Consider the following 15,100-nt stretch of genomic DNA (forward strand, 5'->3'; position numbering starts at 1 on the left):
CTGGGGGGTGGGAGAAGCAAACAACCTATGTCTAGGGAAAAAGTTGAGTGTTAATGTCTCTAGGTTGTTCCTAATGAATTTAGAGATTACTAACTGATCCCAATGATTTAGCACAGAAGCACTAGTTTTAAAAAATGTGGTGCATAAAAGGAATGAGAAGACACAGAAGAGAGAACTACAGAACACACAGAAAAGGGTCACGTATTGGAAAAGTAATAGGCAACGGAAACAAAGGGAGTAAGATCAAAAGGAAGGTGATTTGGAGATCACGTCTATCAAAGTAATAGTGATTAATACTATAAAAATCATATATGACAACAAATCTGAAGATCTTTCTTCAAATTGTTGACTATTCAAAATGCAATCTGAAAAGAAAAAATGGGATTAATTAATGAAATCCCTGCCTCAGGTAATTAAGCTAGGAATAACAGCAGATGAAGGGCAAGCCCAAACAAACTCACTAGTTCAAATACAGACTTCATTACAAACACTGGATTTTACAACCTATTTCACTGTTGTATTGGCTCTATTGAAAAGGAACCCAGTTTCTAAGAGCTGAAGATAACTAAACTCCAATATTCGCTGCACCATAAGAACAAAGAATAGATCCTGCACATACTGAACAATCTTAATGAAAATACCATCTTCACAGAATTTAATTCTGATTCTAATACATAAAATTTGGCACTTGGTGGTGTCAGGCCCTTTCAAATATCTTTCCTATAACTTGTAGTTCAAAACTTTTCTTATAAATTAGTCATTTTCCTTTTTGGAAAATTACCATGCCCTCTTATATTTTGTTGGTGTTATACAAGTCAACATCTCATCGCAGCTGCAATTTTCTGTTTCTACTCAGTAAAACGGTCACTAGGAAACAGTCCTCACCAAGTTCTTTTCTTTCCTTTGCTTATCATTAGCCATGCCTAAGTATGTTGAAGTCCTTTTAATATTTTTAGGGTAGGTTAGCTGTAACAAGTTAGTGGTGTGGCCAAAAGAAGTGGCAACTCTCCTAAAGGGTCAAAGTGTATGGGCTTTATTTTCCTCACTGTCCCAAAGTCCCTGCACTTCACTCTTGTAGGAGCAAAGTTTTTGTTTTAGTTTTGTTTTGCCTACTTTCAATTCTTTGATCTAAACAGTTGCTGAAAACCTAATTTTTGTAAAATTTTTATTATTTACTATAATTACATTTATTTAGAGTCTGGCTATACACTCTTTTATATCCTAAATCATGGAAAATTGTTATCTAATGATGGAAGCTCTGACTTTTGGAGAAAGTCACATGTCATTTATATACATGTCCAGAAAAGTAAAATGAATCTATCTTGGATCAAAAATGAGTTATATTCACAAAAACACTACCTTGAATGGCTTGTAAAATGGTCTGAAGGCAAATCTAAAAGAAGAGTTCTCACACTGCCACCGTACTGGAATATATGTCTACCTATAAATCAATTTTGAAGGACAACAGTAATATGATTACATAATTTCTAGTAAGGGCTTAAAATATCTAATCATTAAAATACAGATATAGTATACATGTGGACATTAATCCTTCTATTTGGAATTAGGTCCACAAATGGGTCTTGTGAGGAGAGAATGTTTTAAAATAATGGCTTAGGCCGGGCGCGGTGGCTCAAGCCTGTAATCCCAGCACTTTGGGAGGCCGAGACGGGTGGATCACGAGGTCAGGAGATCGAGACCATCCTGGCTAACACGGTGAAACCCCGTCTCTACTAAAAAATACAAAAAACTAGCCGGGCGTGGTGGCGGCGCCTGTAGTCCCAGCTACTCGGGAGGCTGAGGCAGGAGAATGGCGTAAACCCGGGAGGCGGAGCTTGCAGTGAGCTGAGATCCGGCCACTGCACCCCAGCCTGGGCGACAGAGCCAGACTTCATCTCAAAAAAAAAAAATAATAATAATAATAATGGCTTAAAAAATAATAGCCAATACAGAAAAGTTATGATGACTAAAATAAGTTACAATATAAATGGGTTTAATAAAGATATTTTAAAAATGATTATCTTTTAAAAGGATATTTTACCTGTTTTTGTTTATTAAGAGTGGTTTTAAAAAGTCTAAGTTATTTCTAAATTCTCAAGGTTCAGCTACCTCTTATACTGTACTAGGATATCAATATTATTTATCCACTTCATATAAACAGCCTATTTATTTGTGACTGTTAACCTACATAAATATAAATAAAATGTCTCAATTATGTATTGTCTAGAAGTAAAAGGTCACAGTCATGTCTCAAAAACACATATGCCAGGTAACTGCTGATAGCTATAATTAAATATTGTAATAGGCTCCAACAAATAATTAGGTAATCACATCATCTCACTGTCCTGAAATGTCTTAGAAGCAAATCAGAAATAAGTATACAAATACTATTTCTTCACGACTTGATCAGAATGCCAGGACATAAGATATAGATTAAATCAGGGCCAGTCTTGTCATTGACAGAGAAATCACCCATTGTTTAATCAAATTAGTACCTATCACATGCTCGAGTACTAGATGAAGTGTTAGGAGTACAAACTCCTAATATAGTAACAGAATGCTCAGATAAACATGTAATCACAATTTGTTCTAAATCATTTTCCTTATAGATAGCTTATTAAATAAAAGTAAGACAGAGTAACATAAATCTATATTCAATTAATTCTAAAATAAACTTAATTGGCAAAACCAATGAGAAAAAACGGATCAGCTGATACATCAATGTACAAACATCGAATTTTACTAATTTTGGCTAAGTTCTATACAAACAAAGTATATATAACTATTTCAAAAATGAACATTCAACTCTAATGTTCATAAAGTCCTAATATTAAAAAAAATGTAAACTTGATTAACAGATCCTACCAAATATTTCTAAACCAAAAATCTTTGTTTTATGAGTAACCACTGAGAACACTTTGAAGCACTCCCATCAATGATGTGACTGTATTATCCAAGTGGAACATTTGGCTCATACCAACTTAAAAAGTCTTTCAGAATCTAGGTATTGATGATAATAGAGAACAGAATTGAATATAGCTTTTCCTTAAATCAAGAAAATGATGGAACTCATCTGCTAGGGAATCCTACTGGTGACCTTAATAAATTTTGTATTTCTAGAAGAAAAAGAAACAGGCTTTACAGCATAAATATAAGTTCATAAAACCAATCTGGTTTTGTCAAGAAAATGAAGAAAGACTAATTTGAGCGAGGAAGTTGGACATGGGTAGTGTGGCTTCCTGTTGAGTTTTAAAATTAAATATAACCTTTGAAAAAAGCAGAATGTTTTCTACCACGTAAGTATCTACTAGTAGTATAGTAACTGAAGACTGGATTTTCTTTATCATAAAATAGGAAGTTCTGAATGAGCAAATCACTTTACCTTTCAACCTTTTCAAGTACACTGGAACATCACTTTTAATGCTTTTAGAATCCTCTTCCGTTCTTTCCCATAGCATTTGAGGAGGGTTGTTTTGTGCTAGCCAGTCAGCGACTTTGTTTTCGGGTGCCATCATTCCTGTTTGAATCCCTGGCAAGTCTTGAGTTCCAGGAGAAGACTTCTTGGACTTGTGGCGCTGATCAGAAGTAAACTTTGTCACGTGGTCTCTAATAGTTACTTTCCCTGGGGTACTGTCATCAAATTCAATGGTAAATGAAGCATGCCCTGCACCTGTTATATGGGAACTTGGTGTGTCTTTTGTTGGGATTTCATGAATAGTGCTTTCTGTTATTTGTGATGGTTGCTGGAATTCTTTTGTAGGGATTTCAAAATAACTTGGTTCCCTACAGAAAGGAAAAAGTACTTCTTCATTTGCAGCTGCAGATTGTTCCTCAACTTGCTTGGCATCTATGCTGCACCCTAATGAGAAAAATAAGAGAAAATTCAAAATATTTGATTGATTCTGGCACTTGAAGGAGTCTGGTAATGGCCATGTGTACTACTCCATGAGAACTAGAAGGCAGATCACAGTCTGGATGAAAACCAATGGCATTTATATCACAGAACAAATGTCATAGAGAAAAAAGAATCTTGATTATAAACATGCTATTTGATTACCAACAGGGGATGCAAGATAAGCAGCAGCAATGGCAAATGAGAGCAAAGCAGGTAAGAAATGGATCTTGCATGGCTAAGTCCATATTTTTTCCAACTTGGATCTAGAATTCATTAAGGTCCAAAAGAATTAAAATAAAATGTAGATGGAGATGCATGTTCAATGTATATATATAAAGTGACAGAAAAACCATGAACTTCCTTCTCAAGTCACCAAGATATCTGAAACATATATGAACACATGTAGTGCTCCAAAGGAGAACAGGTGCTCAAATGAGAATACAAACATGAAGTAAACATGTAAGTGACCTTCTGGAAGTAATGATTCCACTTACCATTCTTCACCACTACATTCAGAAACATTACTTTCAGAATGACAAAGATATTGCTGAAGTGCGATCCTTGCAAGAAGATACAAACTTTTTATAAAGACTAAAACATGTGGTTTGCAATCCAAGCAGCAGTGTGAAAGAAATAAGGTTAAAACGGGAAATTCAGTTTCCAGACAATGACTCTGGAAGAAAATCAGTTTACTTTTCTATACAGCAGAATATGCAAAAGTGTCAAAAATTCTTGGAGGAAAGCTGAATTGTAAACCTCAGATTAACATTAGTTGGCAGAAGGAGCAAGCAACTCTGGAACACTATCACTACTCTTCTATCGCCTCAGAGTCTAATACAACAGTCTAAAAACAGATGCATTTATGAATAAAATACATGAATAAAATGCATTTATGAATAAATGAAAATGACAACTAAAATGTTTTTGGCATGTTATTAGGTAGTGCAAATGCAAAAGAAAAAAATTAAAGACGATATTGTCCTGTTGTTGAAGCAGCAAAGCACGTCCATTATCAAGATGAAGAGCAAGTTCAAATGAGATATATTTCCCTAAAGCTCGAAAATAAACTCTGCTTTTAAACAGATTAATAGAAAAATCATTTACAGACAATTTATTAGGAAAACAAGGCAATACAGGGAGACTAGGTTGTTTCCAAACATTTTCTAATTAAGTGAAGCATGTGATCTTTTGAAACATCTTTTCAAAGATTAAATTTTAGTGGGATCTGTCAGGTACTATAATTGGTTTCTTGACAGCAGTCTGAATATGAAATAATAAAAAACCTGACTGCTTTTAGGTTACAGAAGAATGATATAGTAATATCCTTTTCGTAATCAAATGTGTGGGGTAGGGCACTGAAGACAACAAACTCCATTTTCACAACAAACATAATAAGAATAAAGTGTCAAAAAAATCTAAACAGAAGGCAAGGAGAACATGTAATATGAAAGAATATATTATAATTTTCACTGTGAAAAATTATCCCTTTTAAAATCTACTCAGTTTTCCTATCACTGAACATGAAAGAATAGTATTGGAAAAACTCTACATTATCAGAGAAATAATCATACATTTATATGACATGACCTAAAGTTTTAAAAAAGTTTGATTAAATAAAGAGTGAATTTACCTTTTTCTTAAAAATAAAATGTTCAGCTGGACTTTTGAGTGTTTACTCTGAAGTCATGTTAGTTAAAATTTCCATTAGAATAAAACATTAACTACTCCTCATATATTAATAGTTCATTAATGTTATTTTTCTATTTTTTCAGACTGATTTTTTTTTTTTACTATGTACAATGTACTGTACTTGATCAAGTCCACACAGTACAACTTGTTCATAAACCTGTCCTCTCTCCCTCCCCCCATACAGATATATACATATAGTTTGTTTTTGCTTTGCTCATCCTTCAGGTGCCAGAACAAAGTCAAGATGGTAGTTTCTAATACCACTACACAGAGAGCCAAGTGAAACTCACCCACTACACAGGGAGCCAAATAAAACTGATCCACTATACAGAGAGCCAAATAAAATTGATGGCTCAGCTATGAAGCAAGTAACACAAAAAAGCTGGCCAGGGATATAGCACTTATCAACCACTTGTTGCTCATGATTCAAAGGAATATTATCTCAATTTTCCTCCCTTGCAAAAAAAGTTCACATGCTAATATTGACATGTTTCAACATGTTTCATGCATTAAAACAGCTGAGATCAACAACTGCACTGCACTGTTTTGGAGGTTACCATTCCCAAGTTAGCACTACTTCAAACTCGCATTTCCTCAAAGCTAGAAACTTGAGACTTACACAAGTTAATAACTAATTCATCTAGAAATCAAGCACCTAACCATGTCAAGTGGCACAACAGAGCGGAAAGGCAGCATGTTATGATCTGATGATCACAACCAGGCAGCCTGGTTTCGTGCAAAGCCCAGACAAGATCTGAAATCAGACAAATCTTACCTCTAATCAGTCTGCAATCCTCATTTTCCTCATCATAAAGTGAGAAAACAGTATCTTCTCATAAGATTGTTGTGAAGATTTAGTGAGATGAGTATTAAGTGAGATCATGTAAGTTACCCAGAACAAAGCAGATATGCAAATAAATGCTTCTCCCTCAACCTTCAAAAACAGCTGAGAATCAGGAAGACAAAAAGCTAATACCAAAATCTCACTCTAAAAAACCCAAGACAGATATGACAATGCCTATCCTTGAGTATTCAGAAACTTTACTAACAGTTAAGATCTTCACTGAGAGATTTTTACTATTTACTCAGATCACATGTAGCAAATCTTGGGCAGGGTACAAAAGTGAGGATTAAGGACAGACAGACTGCACCAAGTGGTAGAGATAAGATGAAAAACAAGAGCAGACAAATGGCCCCAAAAACATGGTAGTCCAGTACTATGCAGTATATAGGGAAACAGTCTTATATACTACAGTCTCCTGAGGACATTACTGTAAGGCAATGTCAGTATTACTATATTACTAATATAATTGATTATTCATATCAATATTGATATTGCTCTTGATATATATGAATAATAATAGTAATACTGATATTGATGATTAATGATGATTCTGAGTCATAAGAAAAAGTTTTAAATTATACTGAACCTTCTCTGCTTAAGAAGGTGGTAATATGGGTAATGAATTTAATAGAAACTTAGGAAATGGTTAAACTTTAAAAAAACTATCAATTGTAAAAGTAAAGCTCAATTATCTGGAAAATTCATTATGTGGAAGGATTCATTTCCCTAAAGATGATAAAAACAGATGAAGTGTGGTCCAACTACACTTGAGAAGTACCTAATAGAAAAACTATGAGGAATCTTCTAATCAACACAGAAAAATAAAACACCTTTCCTCCCTCAGAACACTAACAGAACATATTCTGGAATTTAGAAATTTAACATTCATCTATCTTCAAAACTCATTTTGTTATACCAAATTAAACTAAATAATATAGTAAATACTTGTTTAGACTAATATTATATTATTAACCTCAATTACTACATTTAAAAAATTATTTAATGACTATGCTGTAATTAATTCCATATATCTACACCAGAAAAGCAATTGGTGATAATCTGCTTATGTTCTTAAGGTACTTTATGACTGTATTACTTTAACACAATGTATTATAAGGGATATTTATACTTCATCCAGAATAAATGTTCTTTTCATTCTGTACTAAATTCAATGAAATATTAAACTTATTTGAGATGACAAGGACTATAATTATAACAGCTCATTCTGTTTAAGACATCCATCCAACCTAGTCTGTTCAAGTATGTCAAATTAAGAAGACCCAAGAAGCTCCTTTTGCTTAGAAGGAGCTACGACTTGAACATTTCCAAATTTAGTTTCACGTGATTAAAAATCAATATAAGAGAGCCAAAAATCTATGATGCCCAGTTGCACATGCCATTTCAAAATGTGTGCAACAATAAAAAGGCCTTTAATTGTAACCTAAATTAATTGTTGAGACCAAGTTAGGAGGTAGAAAAGCATAGCTGTAAATAAATTGAGGACAAATTTTCTGTGTTAATACGATTAAAAATAGTCACACAATTTCTGAGAACGAAATTGCTCTATAGTAAATATCTGCTTAAACCAGGGCTTTTTAAACTATATGGCAAGCCTTCAGGAGTTTCTGGATATACATGAACCCACAGAGAGGGACGTTAAAAATTACCAGGTAGCAAACACGCTATTATACTTTCTGGAATGTAACTCTAAAAATTAATTACTAAGAAGCAAATCACTTTTTGCTTTCACTAAGAGTATGCTTACAGGGTAAATTATGAAACTAATCATGTATACTCCACAATTTGAAACTTAAAAAAGAACGTTTAAATTTTTAAAAATACCTTAATTTCAAAATGATCAAATTAAAGAACACTTGATATACATTTCAAATCCGATTCTACAATTTCTGCTGGCTTCATAAATTATTTCAAGATAGTAATCTATTTCCCTCATCCTATACTTTAAAAAGCTGCAAATGATAAACCTGAAACAGTAATATCCTCATACTAACATAAGAAAGCAAGTGAGAGTCTCTTAAGGCTATTACTAATCAGACAGGGCACTTTCAGGAATTTGACACAAGACATAAGTCACTGAATTATTACTCAAAAAAGAATGCCAAGATTATGAGACAGCTTTTGTTCATCTAGCAGAAAGAGCACACAAGCTGAGAATTCAGTTACATTCATAGAGATGAAAGTACTGCTGGATGCTTCACATTTGAAATTTATTTTATTATGCTGAGCTATGAGGGATCAATTTTTATGGCTATTTGATTTTGGAGTGTTTAAGTATCTGTACCCTATGAAGTATACGCTTTTAGAGTGATTGTGTTTACAAGAATAATGATGGCTGAAATATTAAAACTTCTTCTGCTTAAGAGCATGGACTCTGGAGTCAGGCAATCTAAGTTCAAATCCCAGCCCCATTATTTGTAGTTGGGTGACTCTGACAAGTAAATTAATTTCAGTATGCCTTAGTTTCTTTATCTACAAAATCACAGTAACTACACCTTTAAGTACTCCTGTGATGATTAAATAATTAAATGCATACAAAGCACTTAGAAGAATGTCTGGATAAAGTAAACACTACTGCAGTGTTAGCTATTACTGTAAATCATGTAAATTTGCCTCCTGTACAAATATTACATATACACTTCATTGTATGTTAGAAGTTATGTGCTTCAGATTTCAAAAGCTGTTTTGTGGGTGACAGGGGAGGGCTAAAATGTTAATGGCAAGACAAAAATTAGTGATTTTCAGAGTTTGGTGATAATTCTATTCAGCTATGTTTTCTTAATCACTTAATTGGTAAATCTTTCCCCCTCTCAGTAATAGGCGGCTCTAGGGCACAATGATAGTATATTATGTGGTACTTGAATAAGACACGTATAGTTTAGTTGTGGAGAGGAGGCATACACACAACATAATGAAACTGTAAAGTATTGACGATAAATATAGACAGCCTTTAGAATGTATCTCTTTATCACCTAACGTATGTGTGTATTTATGTTTGTGGGAAAAGAGCAGGCAGGAATTAGCATACTTTACGGGGGATCCACTGGGAGAGAACACTCAAACAACTGGTAATGGGACATAAACACTCAAACAACTGGTAAAGCAACCATGGAAATTGGGACAAAATTAGAAAACTTTGACATAGAAAACTTAGTTTAAAATCTATTTGGCAGGCAAAAGACAATCATTGTAGTTTCTTAAGCAAAGAAAATAAAGATCAATTTAAATGTATTATACAAAATAAACTGCAGGGGGTTGAAACCAGGAGGTTGGTAGCCCAATCATGACTCAGGACGGGGGGCAGTGTGGGGAAAGCAACAGACCTACAGACCTAAGGATTACACAAACAAGGTGAAGGGAAGGGAATACACAAAATTTACAAATAAAGCAGACATCCTTGGTTTTCTTTCAATATCCTTTCCCTGTTCTTTCCTCCTCAAAGGACTCCAAAAGTCTCTGGTATCCACTCTTTACCGACACGGATCATGTGGCTTGGGGGAAAACTTAACACCACACACAGCTTCAAGGTGAGCAAGACTGGTTTAAGGATAATCTAACTTGCCTTGCCAGGGACTGGTTCAGAAATAAGCACGTGACCCTCTCCTGAAGCTGAGAGGTCAATGAGATGGGAGAGATGTTGAGAACTTTTGGCAAAGTTCTTCTTCCAAATTCTGGAAGGTCTTCCGGAAGTAACACGTTCGCTTTTCTGTTGGATGTGATCAAAGCAGCATGTACCCCTTGCTGCTACTGGCAGGCAGCCTATGAGAGTGAGGGTAAACTCCTCAGTCTGCAACCACTATGAAGAGCAAGACTGAGAGGCGGAGAGAAGCTAGCTAGCTGATGACGACATTGCTGAGATGCTGAAGTAAACAACCCTGATGGGGTTCAGTTATGTGAGCCAGGAAATTTATTTCCTGTTTGTCTCAGGCAGCATTTGTTATTTACATCTGAAAGCGTGCAAAGTAATACTGTTTCTGCGCATGGGCATGATGAAAACTGCTGGTGACAGAAACAAATAAAGCTGGGATGCGAATTTATTTGCAAAGTTGACAAATTCAGCCTTGGGCACCGTACGATCAAGTTGACAATGCTTGCTTTCTTAACTTGTATCCATTAGAGCATACCTAAAGAACCAATGTTCTTATTCTCCAGCTAAGAAAAATGTCCTATTTATCTTGTAGAATTAGGGTGAAAAGTAGAAAATCGAGAAAAGTTCTCATGAAATTTATCCTTGTTTCAGAGCCAGACTTAGTCTTCCATACTGAGCCCAGGTGCCTGTTTAAGTACAGGATTTTAAGATCCAGTTCTGGATCCTTATCTGCTGTTATCTCAAAAACTGGCTGCTCCATCTTTCTGTTCTCATGTCTTTGCAAGGTCCTTATGTGGCAACTGACACCTCCATTTATTTCCTGGAAGTCTTGATTTTCTGGTTTATGGACTGAACCACTCCATTAATAGTATCAGAAATATCAAACATATGTTACTTGACTATTACTCTGAGAATCTGACCCAGAACTATTTTTTCATGCTGGCTGCCAAACTCAACTAATCCTGTTGCTGCCATTTCTCATCACAATGAGCACACTGAGGTTTTGAAGAATTTGTAATTTCATATCACATTTCTGAACAAAGTAGAAATTGCTCATTTAAAAATATGATTAAGCTGGACATGAAATGGTGTGTGCCATAATCTCAGCTCCTCGGGAGGCTGAGGTGGGAAGATGGCTTGAGTCCAGGAGTTCAAGACTAGTCTGGGCAACAGTGCGATCCCATCTCAAAGAATAAATTAACTAATTTGTTTTAAAAATATGATTATATGCTGGGGATCTAATAAAACACAAAATTTGTGCCTACTATTTTGGTCTAATTGATATATTTTAATAATTATTTTTATATACTTAAAATGCCTAGTTACATCATTAATCTGCTTTCCAAATCTTAACATCTCTTTTCAACTGTAAAAAATATTTTAAAGGTGCTTTATAAAGATATTAAAATTAATACTTTGCTTATAATCACTCATAATTTTAAATTTTACATTAAAATAACAAGGCCATTAAAACATTCATCAATTAAAAAACATCAAATTATAGAATACTAGAGCATCTCTTTTCATGGTAGACAGCTGTTTGCTTAGATTACAGATGCTTCCCAAAATATCCATTTAATGTCACAGTGATTGAGATTTTTTACCTGATGTTCCAGCTTCATGATTTTTTTCTTCAGGTTTGCCATTTGTCTTGAAAGCTCTTTTTTCATCCACCTCATCATCCCCCCACCATGACGGTTGCCCATATAATGGAGTACCACGGGGCATGGCAGAAATATCTGGAAAGAGGTGGGAAAAATCTGTCTAGAGCAGATGAAACAGAAAAAAATACGCTTTCGCAGAATGCTAGAACTGCCTGGTTGATTACTTAAATTAAAAAGCAAAGTACAGTCTTGATAGCTAAAATGTAATCTATCCTGAATAGCTTTGTATTTGTGATAAGATCTTATCCAATGTTGGACATAACTAAATAAATACTATTTCCACTGGGTGGTATCTAAGTCAAACAACGTGCTACATATCCCAGTAGCTTTTTCTTCAAGTGTTATGACTTGTTTGGTATATAACTGAACCACTTGTAACAAATGGCATTTTACTTGAATTTAGACAGAAAGTGACCTCAGAAGAACAAGTCTGTTGAAACTAGGCAATAATTAACTAGGGAAGAACAAAACCAGTCTGATCAGAAGTGGCTCATTAAGGTTAAATGTAAAAGACAAAGCTAAATTAAATGTTGGCATGAGCACCCATTTTCTAATTTTTTTTCAAGCCCAAGGGCACACAAACTAGTTCTTAACAGAACTAACATATTTTTGTTTGAGCAAATGTAGTAATGCCTATCCATTTAAAAACTTGTTTCTGTTTGAACGGGATTATTTATGTGAGGCATTTTATAACATTCCGAGAATTATAAATTATATGATGATACAGCTACATTTGAGTTTTAAAAATTTCCTTTTAATTCATTTTTGTTGTTATGCTGCAGAAGAAAACGCAGACAAACATAAAATAATAAAAACATTGTAAGGTAAACTACGCAGTTAAACCTCTGAATCTGTGGGTATTCCGCATCCATGGGTTCAATTAGCTGCAGATGAAAAATGCTTTGGGGAAAAAATTCCACTAAGTTCCAAAATGCAAGACTTAAATTTGCCTTATGCCAAGTACTACTACACAAATGAAGTGATGTGTATGCACTGTATTAGGTATTAAAGTGATCTAGATCTAGAGATGATTTAAAGTATACAGGAGGAGACGTGCATAAGTTATGTGCAAATACTATGCCATGTTACATAAGGAACTTCAGTATCAAGAATTCTGGTATTCATGGGAGTCCTGAAACCAGCCCCCATGGATACTGGAGGATGACTATATTTACTTCCCTTAAACATTTAAACATATTAAGCACACCCATATACAACTGCCATATATAATTATGTGTTTTATAACATTTCCTAATGAAAGCACCGGCAGCATTAAAACACACTCTGAAATTATCACTATTATACATTATTTTTATATGGACATGGCAACTTTCTGAGAACAAAGCATGCAGTGTCTTCGAGATCAAGTATAAAGACGGTCTTTAGAGAGAGGCCAGCTTACCCATGGCTTTCTCCTCGGATTTCAGTGCTTCGGTAGCTTTGTGCTGCACTTCACTAGCAGCGTCTGCTCCCTTTGAATCTATGCTTTTGGCACTTGCAGATTTGGATAATTCTGATTCTGAAGATTTTTGGGACAACTGAAGCTGAATGGTAAACTTCTCATGCTATAAAACATTTAAAAATGGAAGTGAAACATCAAGAAGTAAAATCAACCATAGTGAATAGTAGGTTTGCAAAAGAAGTTAAGTAAAAACTGTTACCTTAAGAGCTTCTTCGGGGACCCTCATTTCTCCTTGTACTACAGTGAAAAGATTTGTATGTAAACGGGGCTAAGGAAGAACATAACCTCAAATGTCTTGTAATTGAGCTAAAAATGATCATCAAATATAATTTGGAAATTGTTCTATTTCAACAGGCAATTACAGCAGAATTATTATATTTCCCCTGAATAGTTAAATCTTAAAATATGCTCACAAATATAAACATTTTCATTTAAAAATACTAAAAACCTTAAGATCCAGCAAGTTTTCTAATTCTAAGTAAAGGTGGCCCTCAAGAAGCAAACAACTGGATAATTAATCAGAGCACAGAGACATTTTCAATTTTCACTAACAACAGTATGAGATAACTACAATGAAGAAAATTATGTGAAAACATATATATAAGAAAACATGCATCAAATCATATTGATAGCTAATCACAAAAATGTAAGGAAATATCTCATCAATGATTAATCAACAGTAATTCCTAAAAGAATTTGATTACTCAAACTTCATAAGCATTGATAAAAATATAGTTCACTTTGCAAGTACAAAAGAAAAGCTATAATTAGGGTCCTTACAGCGACCATAGCCATGACTGTTCCCCATGAACTGCAATCAAGGTCATATTACATTATCAAACAATGGATTCTATACCAAGATTAGATTAGAACCAAGTGCTAGATATAATGAATGCCTTCATTATTAAGCCAAAAAGAACAATGCCTCTGTATATTAAAAAGATCTATTCACTAAAGAGTAGAGGTCACATTTCCCACCATTACTTAACTCTGTAATGAAAGGACTTTTATAACCATGTACTAAATTCTATTCTTTGCCAGTTTAGAGCACTTATGACTTCAAGGGTAGAAAGTTGTAACTATCATGACTACTTGGGGAGAAAAAGATGACTTCCCAAGCATAAGGGAAGTAGGAAACTTGTATTTACTCTGGGTTTCTACTTGTTAAAATAAAAATTCAGAATTGTAAATATAAAGAGTTTTGGGAAATATTCTGTTCAATTCCATTAATCCTTCTGTTTCATAAATAAAGAACTTGGGCAGTGGATGGACAGAAACCAAAACAAGAGTCTAGTCAACCGAATCCCAGGCCAGGGCTCTCCTATTAATCTACATTGCTTTTTCCTATAGCCTTGAAATATTAAAATTTTCCTTTTTGTCACATTCATACACTGGTATATATTTGCTGGTACATATGGAAATACACATCTCATAACTAAGTATATTTAATAAAAGATAATGTCTAAATTGCAAACATATGGAATCAATCTAAATGCCCATCAACTGATAAGTGGATTAAGAAAATGTGGTGTATGTATACCATGGAATACTACTCAGCCATAAAAAAGAATGAAATAGTGTCTTTTGCAGCAACTTGTATAGAACTGAAGGCTATTATTCTAAGTAAAGTAACTCAGGAATCAAAAACCCAAATACCACATGTCCTCACTTCCAAGTGGGACCTAAGCTATGGGTACACAAAGGCATATAGAGTGGTATAATGGATATTGGATAATCAGAAGTGGGGAAGTCGGAAGCAGGATGAGGGATGAAAAACTACCTGTTGAGGTACAATGTATACTACTCAGTTGGCAGGTGCACTAAAATCCCAGACTTCACCACTGTACAATTTATCCATGTATCCAAAACCTCACTTGTACCCCTAAAGCTATTGAAATTTCTTTAAAAAGACAAAAAGTGTGATTAAGCTATTATAAGA

The 15,100-nt window shown here is 34.4% G+C and overlaps 1 protein-coding gene across 9 annotated transcripts in view; it reads right to left on the minus strand.

Moving 5' to 3' along the window:
• Positions 1–15,100, minus strand: part of CEP170 (centrosomal protein 170) — a 127,249-nt gene that overhangs the window by 63,782 nt on the left and 48,367 nt on the right. For all 9 annotated transcript variants that reach the window (XM_073011878.1, XM_073011875.1, XM_073011874.1 and 6 more), the window contains 4 exons: positions 13,361–13,416; positions 13,102–13,264; positions 11,640–11,774; positions 3,383–3,859 (listed from right to left, as the gene is read on the minus strand). In XM_073011878.1, the coding sequence (XP_072867979.1) occupies positions 3,383–3,859; positions 11,640–11,774; positions 13,102–13,264; positions 13,361–13,416 (831 nt within the window). The remainder of the gene's footprint in view (positions 1–3,382; positions 3,860–11,639; positions 11,775–13,101; positions 13,265–13,360; positions 13,417–15,100) is intronic.

This window comes from Chlorocebus sabaeus, chromosome 25 (assembly GCF_047675955.1).
Source record: "Chlorocebus sabaeus isolate Y175 chromosome 25, mChlSab1.0.hap1, whole genome shotgun sequence".
In the NCBI taxonomy this organism is placed as follows: domain Eukaryota; kingdom Metazoa; phylum Chordata; class Mammalia; order Primates; family Cercopithecidae; genus Chlorocebus; species Chlorocebus sabaeus.